The sequence below is a fragment of the Delphinapterus leucas genome, chromosome 2 (genome assembly GCF_059928025.1).
Source record: "Delphinapterus leucas isolate spDelLeu-1000000601 "Yukka" chromosome 2, BTC_Dleu_Yukka2, whole genome shotgun sequence".
Taxonomy (NCBI): Eukaryota; Metazoa; Chordata; class Mammalia; order Artiodactyla; family Monodontidae; genus Delphinapterus; species Delphinapterus leucas.
In genome coordinates this window covers 106,881,339-106,896,955 of record NC_143130.1, presented here as the reverse complement: position 1 = coordinate 106,896,955, position 15,617 = coordinate 106,881,339, and the positions used below count along the sequence as shown (strand labels likewise).

Sequence of the window (15,617 nt, the reverse complement as noted above, 5' to 3'; positions counted from 1 at the left end):
AAAATGGATAAAGAAGATGTGATATATATATATATATATATATATATATACTACTCAGTCATAAAAAAGGATGAAATAATGCCATTTGCAGCAACACTGATAGACCTAGAGATTATCATACTAAGTGAAGTAAGTCAGAAAAAGACAAATATCATGTGATATCACTTAAATGTGGAATCTAAAAAATGACAAAAGTAAACTTATTTATGAAAGAGAAACAGATTCACAGACATAAAAAACAAATTTGTGGTTACCAAAGGGGAAAGGGGTTGGGGGAGGGATAAATTAGGAGTTGGGATTAGCAGATACAAACCACTATATATAAAATAGATAAACAACAAGGTCATACTGTATAGCACAGGGAACTATATTCAGTACACTGTAATAATGCATAATGGAAAAGAATATGAAAAAGAATATATATATATATATATATAAAACTGAATCACTATGTTGCACACCAGAAACTAACACAACACTGTAAATCAACTATACTTTGATAAAAAAAATTTTAAACAAATTCGGCAAACGTATCCATGCCGTTGGTGAGTTTTTAAGTGGACAAAGTTATATTCCTTTGTCCACAAATATTTGTTGGTTGTCAATTACGTGGCAGACACAGTCCTAGGGGCTGGGACAGATCAGTGAACAGATAAGCAAGGCCCTGCCTTCATGCAGCTTACATGATGGTGTATGTGTATGTGTATATGGGGTGAGAAGGGAAAGACAAATAATAAACATGCAGAAACCTGATGATGACAAATAGTGATGTGAGGGAAAATAAGAGGTGAAATCGAGGGTGACTCTGGGTACCCAGGTGAGTGACTAATTTACTTGCCAGGGAAAGCCTCTTTGAGCTGAGATTTGTGAAAACCTGGAAGCAGAGTTTCAGGGACCTAGAAGAGGGAGGCAGGTAGAGGAGCAGAGGAAGGCCACAGCTGCTGAAGGGGAGTGACAGAGGCAGGAGAGGACGTGCAGGGAGATTGGACAGAGGGCAGAGATCCCACCATGTGCAGTGGGTCACAGGCCCAGGAAGGGAGGCCCTGCTGGCATCATGATATTTACATTTTATAGACACCTGCAGAGGAGATGGTCCAGGGGCAAGAGCAGAAGCAAGGGGACCTGACAAGGGGCGTTATTGCCGTAGTCCTGACAAGAGATGGTGGTGTTGGTGGGAGGTGGTGGGAGTGGCGGTGGAGAGAAGTGGATGTGGTGGAGAGAAGTGGATGCACTGGAGACACACTTCATGGTGCAACTGACAGGCCTTCCTGACGAATTGGAGGTGAGGGACCAGGGAAACAAAGGAACTCCGGAAGTACTCCTAGAAACACTCCTAGGTTTGGGGGAGCCAGTTGGTCTTCTGTTTTTTAGGGCAGTGCTTCCCAGCAGTTGTCATGTCTTGGCTTACCCAGAAGACAATATTTGTATTGAAATGTAGCCGGGAGGGGCTGGCCTCCGGGGCTCCAGCCACCCCAGGTCCCAGTGTCCACTGTGAGCACTGTCTCAGAGAGCCTGTAACCCACTCATGGCAGTTCACCCACTGGGAAGGTCTGCTTCCGGGGGGGAGAAGTTTCCAGCTGGAGCCAAGTGTGTGCTGCAGAGGGAGAGATGGAAATCAAGCTGTGGGAAGTGCAGTGAGCATTCTCAGGACCACAGCACTCCCTCAAGCATGAGAAATAGAAGAGTTCAATATTTTGTAGTAACTGTCAGTGGAGTGCAACATTTAAAAATTGTATTAAAAACCCCCAAAAAACATAACAACAACAACAAAAATAAAAGAGTTCTAGAATTCAGGGCTAGGGCAGATTTTAGAAATGACCTCATCCAACCCTCTCCTTTTTCTTTTTACACAAATATGTAAGACTAGGTTAAGGTCCTCATTCATTTATCCCATGTATAGAGTACTCCAGGTGTGTGCAGCTGTGCTAGTGCTGTGTGACGGTGCTACTCAAAAGTGCGATCCTGGACTGGTGCCCGGTCTGTGACCAGAGGATGCGGAAATGGAGGATAAGCCACTTTTAGGGCAATTTGATATCGAAGTACGTGATCATTGGACTTGCAGTCTCTCTTTCTTTTTTAAAAACTAATTCATTTTCATTGTGTTTTACAAAAAGATTAGTACAGGATGGATTGAGGACCACAAAAACAATAACAACTTTTCCTGGGTTGGAAGCGTGCGCCCCAGAGAATTACAGCTAATTCAGTCACGTGACCATCAGGGCTGCCCTGCTCCCCTCACTTCCCTCCCATTTCCTTCCCTTCAGAAGCACTGAGACAGTCTCAGAGATTTAAGGAGCCCAGTTTTATTCTATATCCTCCTCCCTGATATGAAAAGAAGATGATTCTTCTTGTGGGCTTCAGCCTTTTGTTTTTCTGTTAAGTACACTCATTGTTATGTCCTGCTCGTTCTATCACCCGTTTCCCTTTTTCTTACTTTCGAAGGCTTGGGCTCTTTCTCATTCACACTGGATTTTCCAGTTATTTTCTGCCTTTAATTTTCATCTCTGTGTCTTTCCCCTGCCTCTGCCCATTGGGTTCCCTCCGGATGGGCCTGTGCTGGACCCAGTGCCTGCGGAGTGTAAGACTTCACTGTTTTCTTATTTTTTTCTCTTCACAGACAAGGACGTGCTGTGTAACCAAGTGACCCAGATTTCCCAGGAGCAGATAGTGGTGAGTGGCAGTGAGGTGACACTACAATGCATTTTCCAAACCACATACTTAGATCCAGACTTATACTGGTACCAAATAAGACCAGATCGTTCCTTCTAGTTTGTCCTGCACAGGAATAACATTAAATCCCATGATGCAGATCTTGCTCGGGGTAGATTTTCCGTGCAGCACAGGCTGACCCACAAAACCTTCCACTTGGTGATCTCCTCAGTGAGGCCTGAAGACAGTGCCACTTACTACTGTGGCTTGCGCTCCCACGGTGTTGTAGGTGTCCAGGAAGTCTGCACACAAACCCCTGGGCACAGCCTGGCAGAGCTGCCTCTCCGGACAGCTCATGTCCTTGGACACAGCATCCTTCTTCCCTGTCATTCTGTGGTCCAGTCTGGCCTTTAGAGGTGCCCTAACATGTCTTCCAAATAAGAAAAGGCCTGGTCACATCCAGGGGAGCACCCTGGCTTCCGATGGAGCAGACATCTCCCCACTTCTGACACAGAGGGCCCTGGCTGCCCGAGTGCCCGTGGTGGGGAGGGAGACTGCACGTCTGAGAGACTCTGGTGCCCAGGTCGTGCCTGATACAGAGCAGGGCTTGACAAGGATGTGCTGCATGCGCTGGGAGTGTATCAGGACGGGGCTGGTTAAGGGCCAACTTCAGGAGAGCTTTTTGGAAGTGTCTTTATTTTAGTCTCCATCATTCATCCATTGCTGTGAATTGGCCTGTTTCCTTTTAAGACTCAAATTGAACACAAAGTTACTTACTTTAAAAAATTTCCCTGGTTTACCTTTCATTTGCATCTTCTTGTACAGCCACCTTGTTTCTCCTGGATTCTCTTTGGCACCTCCATTTTACTTACTGGGTTTGGAGAATATTTTTCTTTCACTGAAGACCACTGAGATATTCCCAGAAAGCTGTCTGTGAAAACCAGAATCCCAGCTTCAAAGGCCCTGAGTTTGGAGCTCAGTGGTATCCCCAGGGGAGAGAATTACCTCCAGGGGAAACCAACAATGTGATGTCAAAAATAGATATACCCTCGGCCCTGGGATTCCATCCCTCCTTCCTCTACTTCTGTGGGTGTCTCTTCCTTAAAACAACTATTAGAGTTATTAGATATAATCTTAGAAATAGTAGAAGCCTTAGACGGTATTTTATAGGGAAAGCACTGAAGCCCAGAGAAGTGAGGGACATTTGGAAGGTCGCTGATCTGGTTAATGACAGAGCCAGGGGTGTGGGGCTGCACTTCTGGGGGCTCCCTTGCAGCTGCACCCTAGGAGGTTGTATCAGTAGGTGGCTTGGGCAGCAGTATATCTGGGCTTCAACACAGGCAGGTGGAAAGCAGTCGCTATAGAGAGGGATGGAAAAGACACGCGTGAGGGAGCCAAAGGATCAGGCCAAATGACTCAGCCTCCGGGGATTCTGTTCTGCCACCTACTGAGCGTGTGTACTAATCTCCTGGAGACTCCTTTGGGGTCACATGAGATTCTACACGTGAAAGCTCTGGAAAACTATAATCCACGATAGCATGGTTTCCACACCAGAAGGCAGCCGCAATCCCCTATGGCTCCTGCCTTAAATCTTTTCAGGAGCATCCCTTTGGTGGAAGAAATTCATGGTTCTTTAAAATACTAGGATGCCTTTCGCTGATGATCAAAGTAGGCCAGAGGGTGGCTCATTCACATGCTATGTACAGGACTATCCTGAAGTTCAGCCTAGCTGAACTTCAAAACAAGCCCTCTTCCCTGTCTCAGGGATGTGCTGTGCTCTTGTAGAAGGAACTTGGGGCTGGCACTCCTGATAACTTTGTTCTGCTCCCAGAAATATCGCTGCCTCTCTGAATAACCTTGAACAAGGTACATACCTTTTCTGGGGGACATATTTTTTTCCATCTGAAAAATGAGGATGTGTTGTTTTGTTCTTAGCAACTTCAGAGATACATTCTTAAGAATGGCCCAAGGTAACAGATGGGAATGTTTTGGAAACAGGCATTCTTGATGCACATGAGGTGAAGATGTGTGGAATCTTTTAATAGTTTTCCCCTGGATGGACCTGGCTTATCCATCTAGATTGTCCTAAACTCATTGACTCAGAATGCCACTGCCTCCTTTCTTTGGTTTGGGTTGTGAGGACGTGACATGGGAGTCTGCAGATGGCAAAGATGGGGCAGTTGTGGATGAACGTTGCTCTTTCACTTGTAACCTCATGAGCCCCCGCCTGACAGCCCACATCAGTGCTGAGGAACCCACAGTGCTCGGTTGCTAGACATTTGCTACCTGGGTTTGTGCACCCGGAAAAAGCTGGCCTTGCTGAGGTGGGAGGAGCAGAGCTCAGAGGCCACACCAGGGACGCTGATGTTGTTGGAGTAGCAGGAAACCCAGGGGTGGGTCCCCGAGGCAGGAGCCTGCAGGCTGGGGGCCCAGGAAGCTGTGGTGTGACCTATAAACTCAGTGTGGTTTTTGTCTGGCTACCAGTGAATTCACAGCTCCCCTTACCCCCTGCGATGGTCCGCAATGAGGAAAGCCAGAAGCAAGGCACACACAATGCACTTTAATACATGCAATAGAGACAAAGAAGAATGGCAGAAAACCATCAATACCAAAGGTCCAGTGCCTTCAAACTTCCTGGGCATGGATGGGCAGGCAGGGGGTCATGAAGACACTCTTCTTACAGGGGAAATCTCGGGGTCTCATTCCTGTCCCTCCCTCCCAGAACACTTGCACAATGAGTTGCTTGAAAGCAAGACCCACGTCTTATGTATTTTTGCACCCTCAGTACAATGCCTAGAACTTGGAGTAATTCATGTTCGTTAAATCAATTAATAGAGAGAAACCCATTTCCTCTGCATTTTACTCTGATCTCTGCTAATAACTCTGAGAGTATTTAGATGAGATTGGACAAACCCCATTGCCTGGGCAGAGAGTGTTAGGAAGTCAAATGTAGTTTTGTTTGTCAAATACTAGGAAAAGCAGAAAGTGCCTTTGTGGATGAGAACGCTAGTTTGGGGCAAACCTAGTGCTGGGTTGAGCAGAGCCTTTTATGTTTCGGTAGAAGCCCAGGATCTATTTTCCTCTTGGAGAATGGAGCTAGGAACCCGATGGCTCCTGCTTTCTACTTCTGGAGGCAAAGAATGTCAAAGGAACAAAACACCATTTTCAAAGTGTGTCAGTTGTAGGAAAAAAAATGTGTCCTATATACCTTCATATCTCTATATCCTTTTATAAAGCAGCATGTAAAACAGTTGGGACCATAAGCCCCCACTCTCCAGGACTTCTTTCTTTCATCAGGCTGAAGGATAAGCTGGGTTTGTTGCCTTTAAAGGAAAACTGGTTTGGGAAACAGCCATTTAAGCAAGGCTGGGACAGGTCAACTGAAACCACCAGGAGGTTGAAAGCCTAGGAGATAGCACCTCTGTAGGCTTTTGATTTCTTTCAGGGCGTGTAGCCTTCTCATGCCGGTCAGCCTGCAAGTGAAGGAAAATTGTCAGGGTTATAGAATCATAGACTGTCAGTGCTGGAAGGAATCATAGCAGTCATGCAGTCCTGGGGATGGCCAGTACTTGCTGTGGTTGTACCGTTGCAGACATCACTAATATATCCTGGCACATTTCCCTTCTACACATGGTGATAGTTCAGCTAGTCACTATCAGTGTATCTATGTTGGCACAAGTCATAAAACCCATCTGCTCTCCTTTAGTTCTTCACTCCTTTGTTTTACAGATGTGATAACCCAGGCCCAGAGAGGTGAAGCAACCTGGCCTAGGTAACATAGTGAGTTAGTGACATAGGCAAACCTAAGCCCCGGGTCAAATTTCATGTCTAAGATAACCAGAAGAAGCAATGCAAGTAAAAGGCAAATAATTCACATCTCATCCTCAACTTTGCATGCATCCTGAGTGGCTAGTAGTGAGCTGTTCACTAAGGATGGGAGTATAGGTTCATCCCAGAGATAGGCTGGTCTACACATCGAGTCCTATGATTAAGGATCGAGAGCTGACATCCCCTTTGTCTGGGCAAAGATAAGTTCTGCTCCCCCTGAATATTCTTCAAGTGAAGCTTTACTGACGGCCTTGCAAAAAGCCCATGGTCCCTTGGCCATATAAACAAAATTAGCAGTAAAGAAAAAGATTTCTCCTGTTTAGGTCCAATTTTTTTAGCTCCTGAGTTTGAGGTGAGGATTATTGGCTGGTATTATATTATATTACATGAATTTTGAGTCTGGCTTGAAGTAAAAGGCTAACAGGAGATGGGGTGTTATGCTGAGTATCTGAAAAGGTCCACCTTAGTAAATCATAATATGTCTCTATGTGTTTTTCCTTTCTCAATGCTTCTTACCATTCCTAAACTCCTTTCCTCCATGTGCAGCATAGTTTGGGTGGAGGTAGGAATAAGAAGCAGCTAGTTCTTACCTTAAAAGAAAAATAACTTGGCAGTCAAGAGAAAATTGATGGCAACACTCTTGGCAAACAGCATTCGGAGCCCCAGCACTGCAAGGGACATCATGTTCACCTTCCCGGCTTGCACTGCAATTGAATGAGAATGAAGATGGTGGCTTCAGCAAGAGACTAAATTTCCTTCCAGAAATTGGACCCACAGCACCGAAACCAGCCTGCCCTGAATCACCATCATTCTTCCTGGTCTGAAGCCCAGCTTGGTGCCAGATAGCCTTCAGAGACCTAAGGCTGCTATTCACATCCAGTAAGGCAAGCTTTGGAAAAACCCATGCTTGCAGCCAGGCAAACTCTGCTTAGAGAGTCAGAGGGAATCAACTGGGCTCAGGTATGGTTTTTGTTTTCTTTTGAAATAGAATGATTTTGGGCCCCATCTGACAATGACAGAGTTTGCTTTAACCTCAATTCTGAAGTTGGCCCTTTGGTTTCAACTAACCTTGGGGCTCATAGCAGGTCTCTGGAGTTTGAGTTTGATTGATGTTTTCAGGTTCCTTTGGCTTTGGATTTTCTGGAACAAACAGCAGTGGTCAGGGTTACAGTGATAACCGAGAGGCTTAAGGTATTTCAGCTTTTAAAACTGGATTTCAGGTTTTACTTACTTAGACTTCAAGTAAGTAAACTAAGGACCAGAGAAGTGACTTGGTTAAGGTCCTATAGCTATTTGCACAGTCAACATACTTCCTGTCCTGAGACTTTTTTCCATTGTACCATGAGGCCCACATGCAGGTATGCCTCTAATTTGTAAGAACAACTAGAATAATTAACACCATGATAAGCTGGACTGCCCTTTGTTATGGCATTCACACTAGATTAGACCTCACATGAAGTTTCAACCCTAGAGTCTTTAGGATGAAGGAGACAGGGGTTGGTGAAGAGGAGAGATGGGGATGAAATAGATGTACTTTATCTTAGATTCCAGTGCAGAGATGCAGAGAGTTTAATTCCTAGTCAATGATGGGAATTAGCCTAAGTCTTGAGTCTGAGCCTAAGTCTCGTTTCCAGCGTGACGCCATGTTGGGAGTGATCTGTCCAGAGTTTACAACTCTAACTTCTCTTTCCCTTGACTTTTCTTCCCCACAATCGCAGCCCTTTGAGGCCAGATAGGACCTACCTGAAGTATTTTTCTTTGGTTTGAAGTCAGTAGAGCGCCAGGTTTGTTTGTTATGTTGAACTGAACATGTCACTGAATCTGGATCTCCATACTGACCAAGCTTGACGGCACTGTACCTCCCACCGGGAGAGATGACGATAGCAGGGTCATATTCTCTTATTATCTTGGATGATTCCAGACTTATAGTTACATCTTTGGGGTAGAACTCCTTCACCAGACAAGTGACATATGTCCCGTTTTTCATGACAAAAACGGATGGGTTGGCAACAGGCTGAATTTCTGCAAATATAATCAATTTATTTTGTGAGATGATTATCCATGTGTGGGAGTTAAACCATGATGTTTTCCTCAATTCCTCTGGGGCCAAACACTACAATCCAGACTTTCCTGCATCCTGTTAGTGACCTGAACTTGTTAGCACCTCTATGAAAGGATGGCTAAGAGAAGTAGACATGAAATGCAGCAGTTTGACTTCTAGTTAGGAGCTGCTAAGAGATATATGGCTGGGAGCAGAGATAGCAAATGACAGATACAAAGAAGTGTATTTTGAGTCTTTTGAGTTTCAAATATTTATGTTTTATTAAACAATCCTCTGGACAATCCAGTTAGGCTGAAAATCTCTCTGAATCAGTTGGTTTATTTTAAATGCATGAGCCCTTGGAATGAGATCAGGGCAAGGTCTGAGGACTATGTAACTGGTTCCAACACTCTGCAGATGGAGGTGTTTGTGTCACTTCAGGGTGTCATCCCCATTTTTTGGACTGGAAGGGATCTGCTAGAGTTAAGTGGTCCGTCTCTCTGCCTTCAGGTGAATTCTTATGTAAGGGACCACCCTACAGTTTCTTTTGAGTCTTTAATCAGAGAATTACAGCTATCATTCTCAGAAGTCCTCAGGAACATAAAACTAGTTTAAGCCCATTTCTTCTTGTTTTGTTCTAAGTGGAGCTGTGGAACACTGGTTACAATAATTGGGTCTCCTCCTGGCCTTCTCTCTTTTCATGCCTCATCTTGGACAATCATCTATCTGCTACTCTGTATATGCATCTTTTTCTTTCCTTAAAACCAGAGTGGGGTTGGGGATTTTTCAAAGGGCTCTCCTGGAACGTGGAAGGAGAAAACCTTCATTGTTTTATTTCACGGCATAGCTGAAGCCACTGATAATAGACACCGATAACCCCAGCAGTAACGGCTTAGAAACCACACGTTCTGCTCAGTCACCTCCCTCCAGAACTGTGGCATTTCTCTCTTACGATACTGACTTTGGTGAGATGGATTCCAGTTGATTTTCAAGGGAGCTTGAAAATGAGTTATAGAGAAAGGAAACTAGTCCATTATAAAGCAAAACCAAAATAACCCTATCTCCTTCGTTACTTAAGAGTGTGACCCAATCATAGTCTGATTTAGTTGGATAATTAAGCCTTTCTTGGGATTTAAAAACCTAATTTCAAAGGCAGTTGCTAATGATCACTTTGGGCTGGAGAGACCTGGCTTGAATAATTTGAATAATGTGATATAACCAACAAGACAGATGTCTGAAGAAGGTCATACACTCAGGATATTGTGCTCTGAATCTGTTACTCAGCATTTCAGATAGAGCATAATGCATTGGTTTGGTAAAACATTTTTCTCAGATCCTCTTTCTCAATTAATGTCTATCCGTTCAAAACAATTGTTTGAAAGTAAAGTGTTTAACCCATTCTTTGGTGTCATGGTAACTAAAGAAAAGGCTATCTGACTGAATTGAACCTTTTTTAAAAAATGGGATGCAGGGCTTCCCTGGTGGTGCAGTGGTTGAGAGTCCGCCTGCCAATGCAGGGGACACGGGTTCGTGCCCCGGTCTGGGAAGATCCCACATGCCGTGGAGTGGCTAGGCCCGTGAGCCATGGCCACTGAGCTTGCGCGTCTGCAGCCTGTGGTCCGCAACAGGAGAGGCCACAACAGTGAGAGGCCCGCATACCACACAAAAAAAATAAATAAATAAATTGGATGCATACAATATAGTTGCCCTATGTAACCTAGTCTATTTTATATTAGACCTAAACCAAAATTTGAAGTTGTATAAAATTTGCACTACATTGTAATCTGAAATTTAAAGATGTAATCACTTATCTTTAGAGAATTTCCAGGCTTTCTCCTTGGTCCACAGACATAATTACATTTCAGCATGTATTGCAAAGTGCTATTTATTTGGGCAATTGTTATTTTATTTTCAGACTTTCTCTTTTTATGAGTACCCATCTAATGCTAAGGTTGTGTGCTGGTAAACAATACAAAAAGAAGTGTATACCTTTCCTGAACAGTTTTTCTTAATTTATAAACTTAGAAGTCATCTATGTTCTAGATTCTCACAGAGTGTCTTACTGGTTCCCTAAGCATCGCAACATGGATAACAAATGTCACTCACAGTTTCAAAGGTCTCTGCCAATATGGGATTTAACTTGAACACAAGTCAGGTAAGTTTGCTCTACCTGATTACTCTGACCAGGTTGACCATTTCTCTCCTAAATCTTCCAGCTGCGGGACATTTTACAGGTGGCAACAAGTCATTCACACTAGTCAGCTTAGCTAAAGGGATGCCTAAGGATGAAGCAACCACCTTGGAGAATTTGGGCCTCTGCCCCTCCTCCACCTGATGCTCCAACGATTAGTGTAATTCTTCTAGATTTCTTTGTGCTTTCTGGGCTGCTCTGAAGATTTCAGAAATAAGTTTTTGTTTTTTTTAAGTAAAAATAATTACAGAGCTACTTCAGCTACTCAGCCTAATATCTTTACTGTGGCCCACTCCATCTGTACTACTCCATCTCCTAGTTACACTTTTTCATGTAATGCAAACTGGATGGCAACCCTAGTCCCAGGAGTCAATTCCTCCCTAGAAATGTATGGAAAAAAAAAACAACTCACGGGGCTCCACGAAGAGTTTGGTGCCAGCTCCAAAAAACATCTGTCAGGTGTCCCAGGAGCACATTGCGATGCTGCCTCACAGGTAACCAGCCTGGGGCTGGCCCTGGGGCCTGGGCTAGAACATCTGTATCCTGCCTCTCCAGCCTGGGTCCCAGCCTAGAGACCCCACCACTCAGAGAGCTACAAAGCTGCCCTTTATTAGATCAGGGGTCAAACTCATAGAGTCTCAGTTCCCTTTGAAGCTAATAATAGTTTAACTGCTGGGTAAGGAGGTGAGCATGAAATCCCCAGCCAAGAAGCACTGGGACAGGGGACAGGGCTGAGACAGAGCAAGAGAAGAGGGTGACAGGTGACTAATAGCTGCCTTCAGGATGGAAAATTTAACATCCCGTTTATTGGGAGGGCTCTCCAAGAAGAACACATTAGCTTGGGAGTAGGGATGGGGCACTGAATATTGACACTTCTTGTAATGAATGTTAGGCCGAGGAGGGTTTAGACACAGATCTTGTTCTCATATTCCGGTCCTTCTCTTGGGTCACAATCCACCTTTTTGATTAGAAACCTAATTTCTTCCCCATCACTCAGACTGAGTCTCACAATAACAACAAACCTACTTTCTAATTCCCTGAGTCCATGGAAAGGCTTTCTAAGGACCTGAGGGTTGAACAAGAAATTGGTAGCTGACAGGGGAGCCCAGTGGTGCTATGTGTCATGGATACAGGTCAGAGAAGCCAGCGCTTGCTTTGGATTGCTTATAATTTCTCTTGAGTCTGGATCTAGATACAAGCCTCAGGAGGACAGAGTAATCATGTGAAATAGAACTTAAGGATGATTACTCTGTCTTATCACCCAAAAATCAAGAGTCTAGGGCTAGAGCTAGGCAAAGGGAAGGATGGTTGTATAGGGCCATTATATGTTGTCAAAACTTTAAGGATTGGGGGTTTGATTTGAAATTCTCAGCCCCCCCTACCTGAGCTTCATATCATCATATTACACTCGATCACTGCAGGAAGAGAAAACCAGGGAAGCAATTGGGGTATCCCTGGAGAGCTCAGGTCAGCATCTCGACAGAGGGGCTAAGCGTCAGTTTCATCTCTGAAGACTTCCAAAGGCACAGCCTCAGAGATTTGACTCTAACACGGCAGATAACTCTGAATCTCAAGTGGAAATGATTTAAAGGGAAAATGAAACACAACACCTTTTGCTCAGATGCAATTTGCCCAACATCAATCAGACTGCAATCAGTTACAACGTGATTCTGTTTCTTTCCTTCTTTTCATTGCTCTAGTCTCTCTCCCTTCAAAGATAAGAAAACTCACCAAATTCCACTATTTCCCTGGAAGCAAGAGGCAATCAAGTATGCCTGTAAGTTTATATTACCCTCTGAGAGACAGAGACCTCCTTGACACTACCAGTCCCTTTCAGGACTGTCAGATCGCCTCCCCACATTCATGTATATTTCCCCACTTTTTATTTCCTCTGAAATAAACAAAATCAGAATCTAACCAATGCCCCATTGGTTTTGGCATTTTGGGAAGCATCTGAAAGACTGCTGTTCTCTGGACTGCTCCCAGTGACTGACTGTTGGCAGCTACCCAGACTACCTGAATATGACCCCTGGATTTCCAAACACTGGAACAGACTGCCAGTGGACAATATCTCTAGGAGAGCACCACTACTTCGCTATTGTCTTGAAGTTGGGGGCTGTGTTTCTTCTTTGGATGTGGGCTCCTGAACCTTTACAGAATCCTCAGATTCAGGGCTAACAAGGGAGGTGTGCACATTACGGTCCTCGGCAGACCCAGACAAGGATGGGACCTTGGAGAACATTTAGTGTGAGCCAGGCAAGATGATTTAATGCAAGTTCTCAGCAAAAAAGAGACAAGGGCAGATTGGCTTTTATCGTCTGAGTCAGAGAAGGCTATTTTGATCTAACTCCTTCTTTTATAATATTTTTCTTCTTTCTAACCCTCCCTCTTCCTACGCTGTGACCATGACTCTTTTTCCTCATAAACAGTGGATTCTCCTTATCTAGAACTTGCCTTTTCCCTGGTCCCAGTCCCTGACCAGAGGGCCAGAAGCCTGACCAAGGGCTTTATTTAAGCAGTTGTAGAAGACTTATCAACACTAATCCTCAGAACAGAGTTTCCAAGCATACGTAGAATATTTTCTTAAGAGAAACCTAGTGAATTTGTCCTCCAATTTTCCCCTGGCTCTTTGTAACAACAACAATGGATTTCCCATTTAGAACCTCCTAACTTCTCAAGAAGTTGCGTTTATTCAGGACTATGCCACAACTCCAAGGGAATATACACACTGAATAAAATGCATAACTTACTCGGTTCCACGATGAGTTGAGTCCCGTTTCCAAAGGTGAGTTGTGCTGTCAGCACACCATTTCAGACATCATGACCAAAAACCTTACTACCGATTTGCCCCCTGCCTAGTGCTTCTGTCTGGAAGGGGGTGGGTTAGCTAGAGTCATAGAATTTTGCAAGGGTTTCTGAGATCTAAGCATTTCATGTTGGCAGCTTCTTTGATGTGTGTTATCTTCTGAGTGTTGACATTGAGGGACGTCCCTATGTTTACTGCTATTATCTCCCCAAACCTGTCATCTCTTACCCCCAGATCTTGCTTCAGGATCACATTTTCACAGGGAAAAAGGAATTAACTGTCAAATGGCTATTGTCAGCAGAAACATAACTGTAAGGTTCAAGTCAATCAGAAAGGACTATGCCTCAGTTAGAGGTGGAAGGACACGATGGCTGGACCAAGAGCCATTGAAGAAAAAGACTTGGAGTCTATTAAAAGGATGCTAATACTCATAGATGACTACCATTTCTGTAAGTACTTTACTACTTACAAATGGCTTGTGCTTACACTACCTCAAAAAGTACTACTGTAACAAACTCCATGAGATGATATTATTAGATCTATCTTACAGAGGAAGTCACTGGAGCTAAGGGTGGTTAAGATAGTGGCTGAGCTGGGCCTGACTCTCAGGTCTCCAGACCCCAGATTCCATTCATTGAAGCAGAGTAATAGATGACAGGACTGAAAGGAGCCTCAGCTGTCACTTGTCAAAACCCCTGAAGTCACACAAAGTCTAAGTAATGGACACATAGGGAGAGTTTTGATTCCTTTTTCAGCGTCTTTTTTCATTAAATCCCAGAATTCCCATTGGGTCATAAGACATTCACATCATTGGACTTCCTCTCTTTTCCTACTATATTGTCCCTTAGAATTGGTCTGGATGATAACCAGGATCTTAGTGTGCTAAAGCTGGAAGACACCTGGGAAATCATTTGAACCAGCTAGAGGGAAACTCGAGTTCAGTGAAGTCACAGAGCTCGTCAAAGAGGATTGGAACTCAGTCTTTGAACTCTTGGTCTAACATGCTCACCACTGCACCTCATATTTACTAGATGTGCTGTAGTACAGGTCTGGTCATTGCCCCGATCTGTAAATGGTGAATGCACGGGTGTTAAGTAAGCTGGTTCACTAAGGCTAGTCAGGTAGAGGGAAGGCCACAAAAACTCTCCTGGATGGAGAGTGGACCAAGAAGACTACTGCAGCACGTACTCACCCTGGATTGTATCAGAAACTCAGTCCCTGCCCCTCAAACCATCCCTTGCTAAATTACCTGCTGGAGGGATTTTCAACAACCTAAGAAGTGTTTCCCAAGCTGATGAGCTGGGAAAATATTTAACAGAGATAATTGCCAAACATAGTGGTCAAAAGAAGAAAAACGAGTCACTTACTTGGTTCAATGTTCAGATAGGTTCCTTTGCCGAATATCAGTGGATTATACACAGCTGATTAACCCAGTCTAAAAACTGCCTTTCTTTTTTCTCACCACAACCCTGCCCCCAGTTGCCAAGTCATGTGATAGTCATTGGATGGGATTTTCTGTCTCATCTGCTTAACCTCTTTTCTCCTCAGTCTTGGGGGCTACCCTTCAGGACAAAGCAGGAGGTGGTTCCTGGGTCAAATAGAAATCTAGGCTTTTGCCATGTGTCACAATCTGAATTTGTGCTCTGAACGACAGAGGTTGGAAAAGAGTTTCTTAGATCAGGAGCAAAGGAAGGTAGACTGTTGATCATAGAGCGGGTGATTGTCAACCCTTGGCTCCACTTAGGTGGGGCAAGATCTAGTGAGTGACATGCCCCACTCAGAACCTTTTAGGAGAACTCCATTTCATATCCAGTCAGAGCTTTACATCACTGACAGGCACTGTGCAGCAGCCAGACTTAGTATAAAATAGAACTAGAGTTTTTGGAACATTTTAATAACGTGTTCATGAACTTCAAATTTGAGCAAGCTTCAATGGCATACTTACACTTAGAAGGGACAGTTAGATTAGCCTCTGTCGTATGTAAAAATCAGTGTCTGTGAGATTGCTTGTATGTCACTCACAAAATACAGGGAGAAAAAGTGCATTTTCAGATCAGTTTACAGCCCATACAGGATTGCATATCATACTTTGAGAATCACTA

General features: G+C 44.1%; 1 gene segment (V, D, J or C); it reads right to left on the bottom strand.

The window, feature by feature from the left end:
* Positions 1-5,189: 5,189 nt before the first annotated feature.
* Positions 5,190-15,010, bottom strand: LOC111164198 (T cell receptor delta constant-like). The segment is given in 5 exon segments: positions 5,190-6,122; positions 7,068-7,181; positions 7,546-7,617; positions 8,221-8,499; positions 14,883-15,010. Coding segments are annotated over 3 exon segments (429 nt in total).
* Between the last annotated feature and the right edge of the window lie 607 nt (positions 15,011-15,617).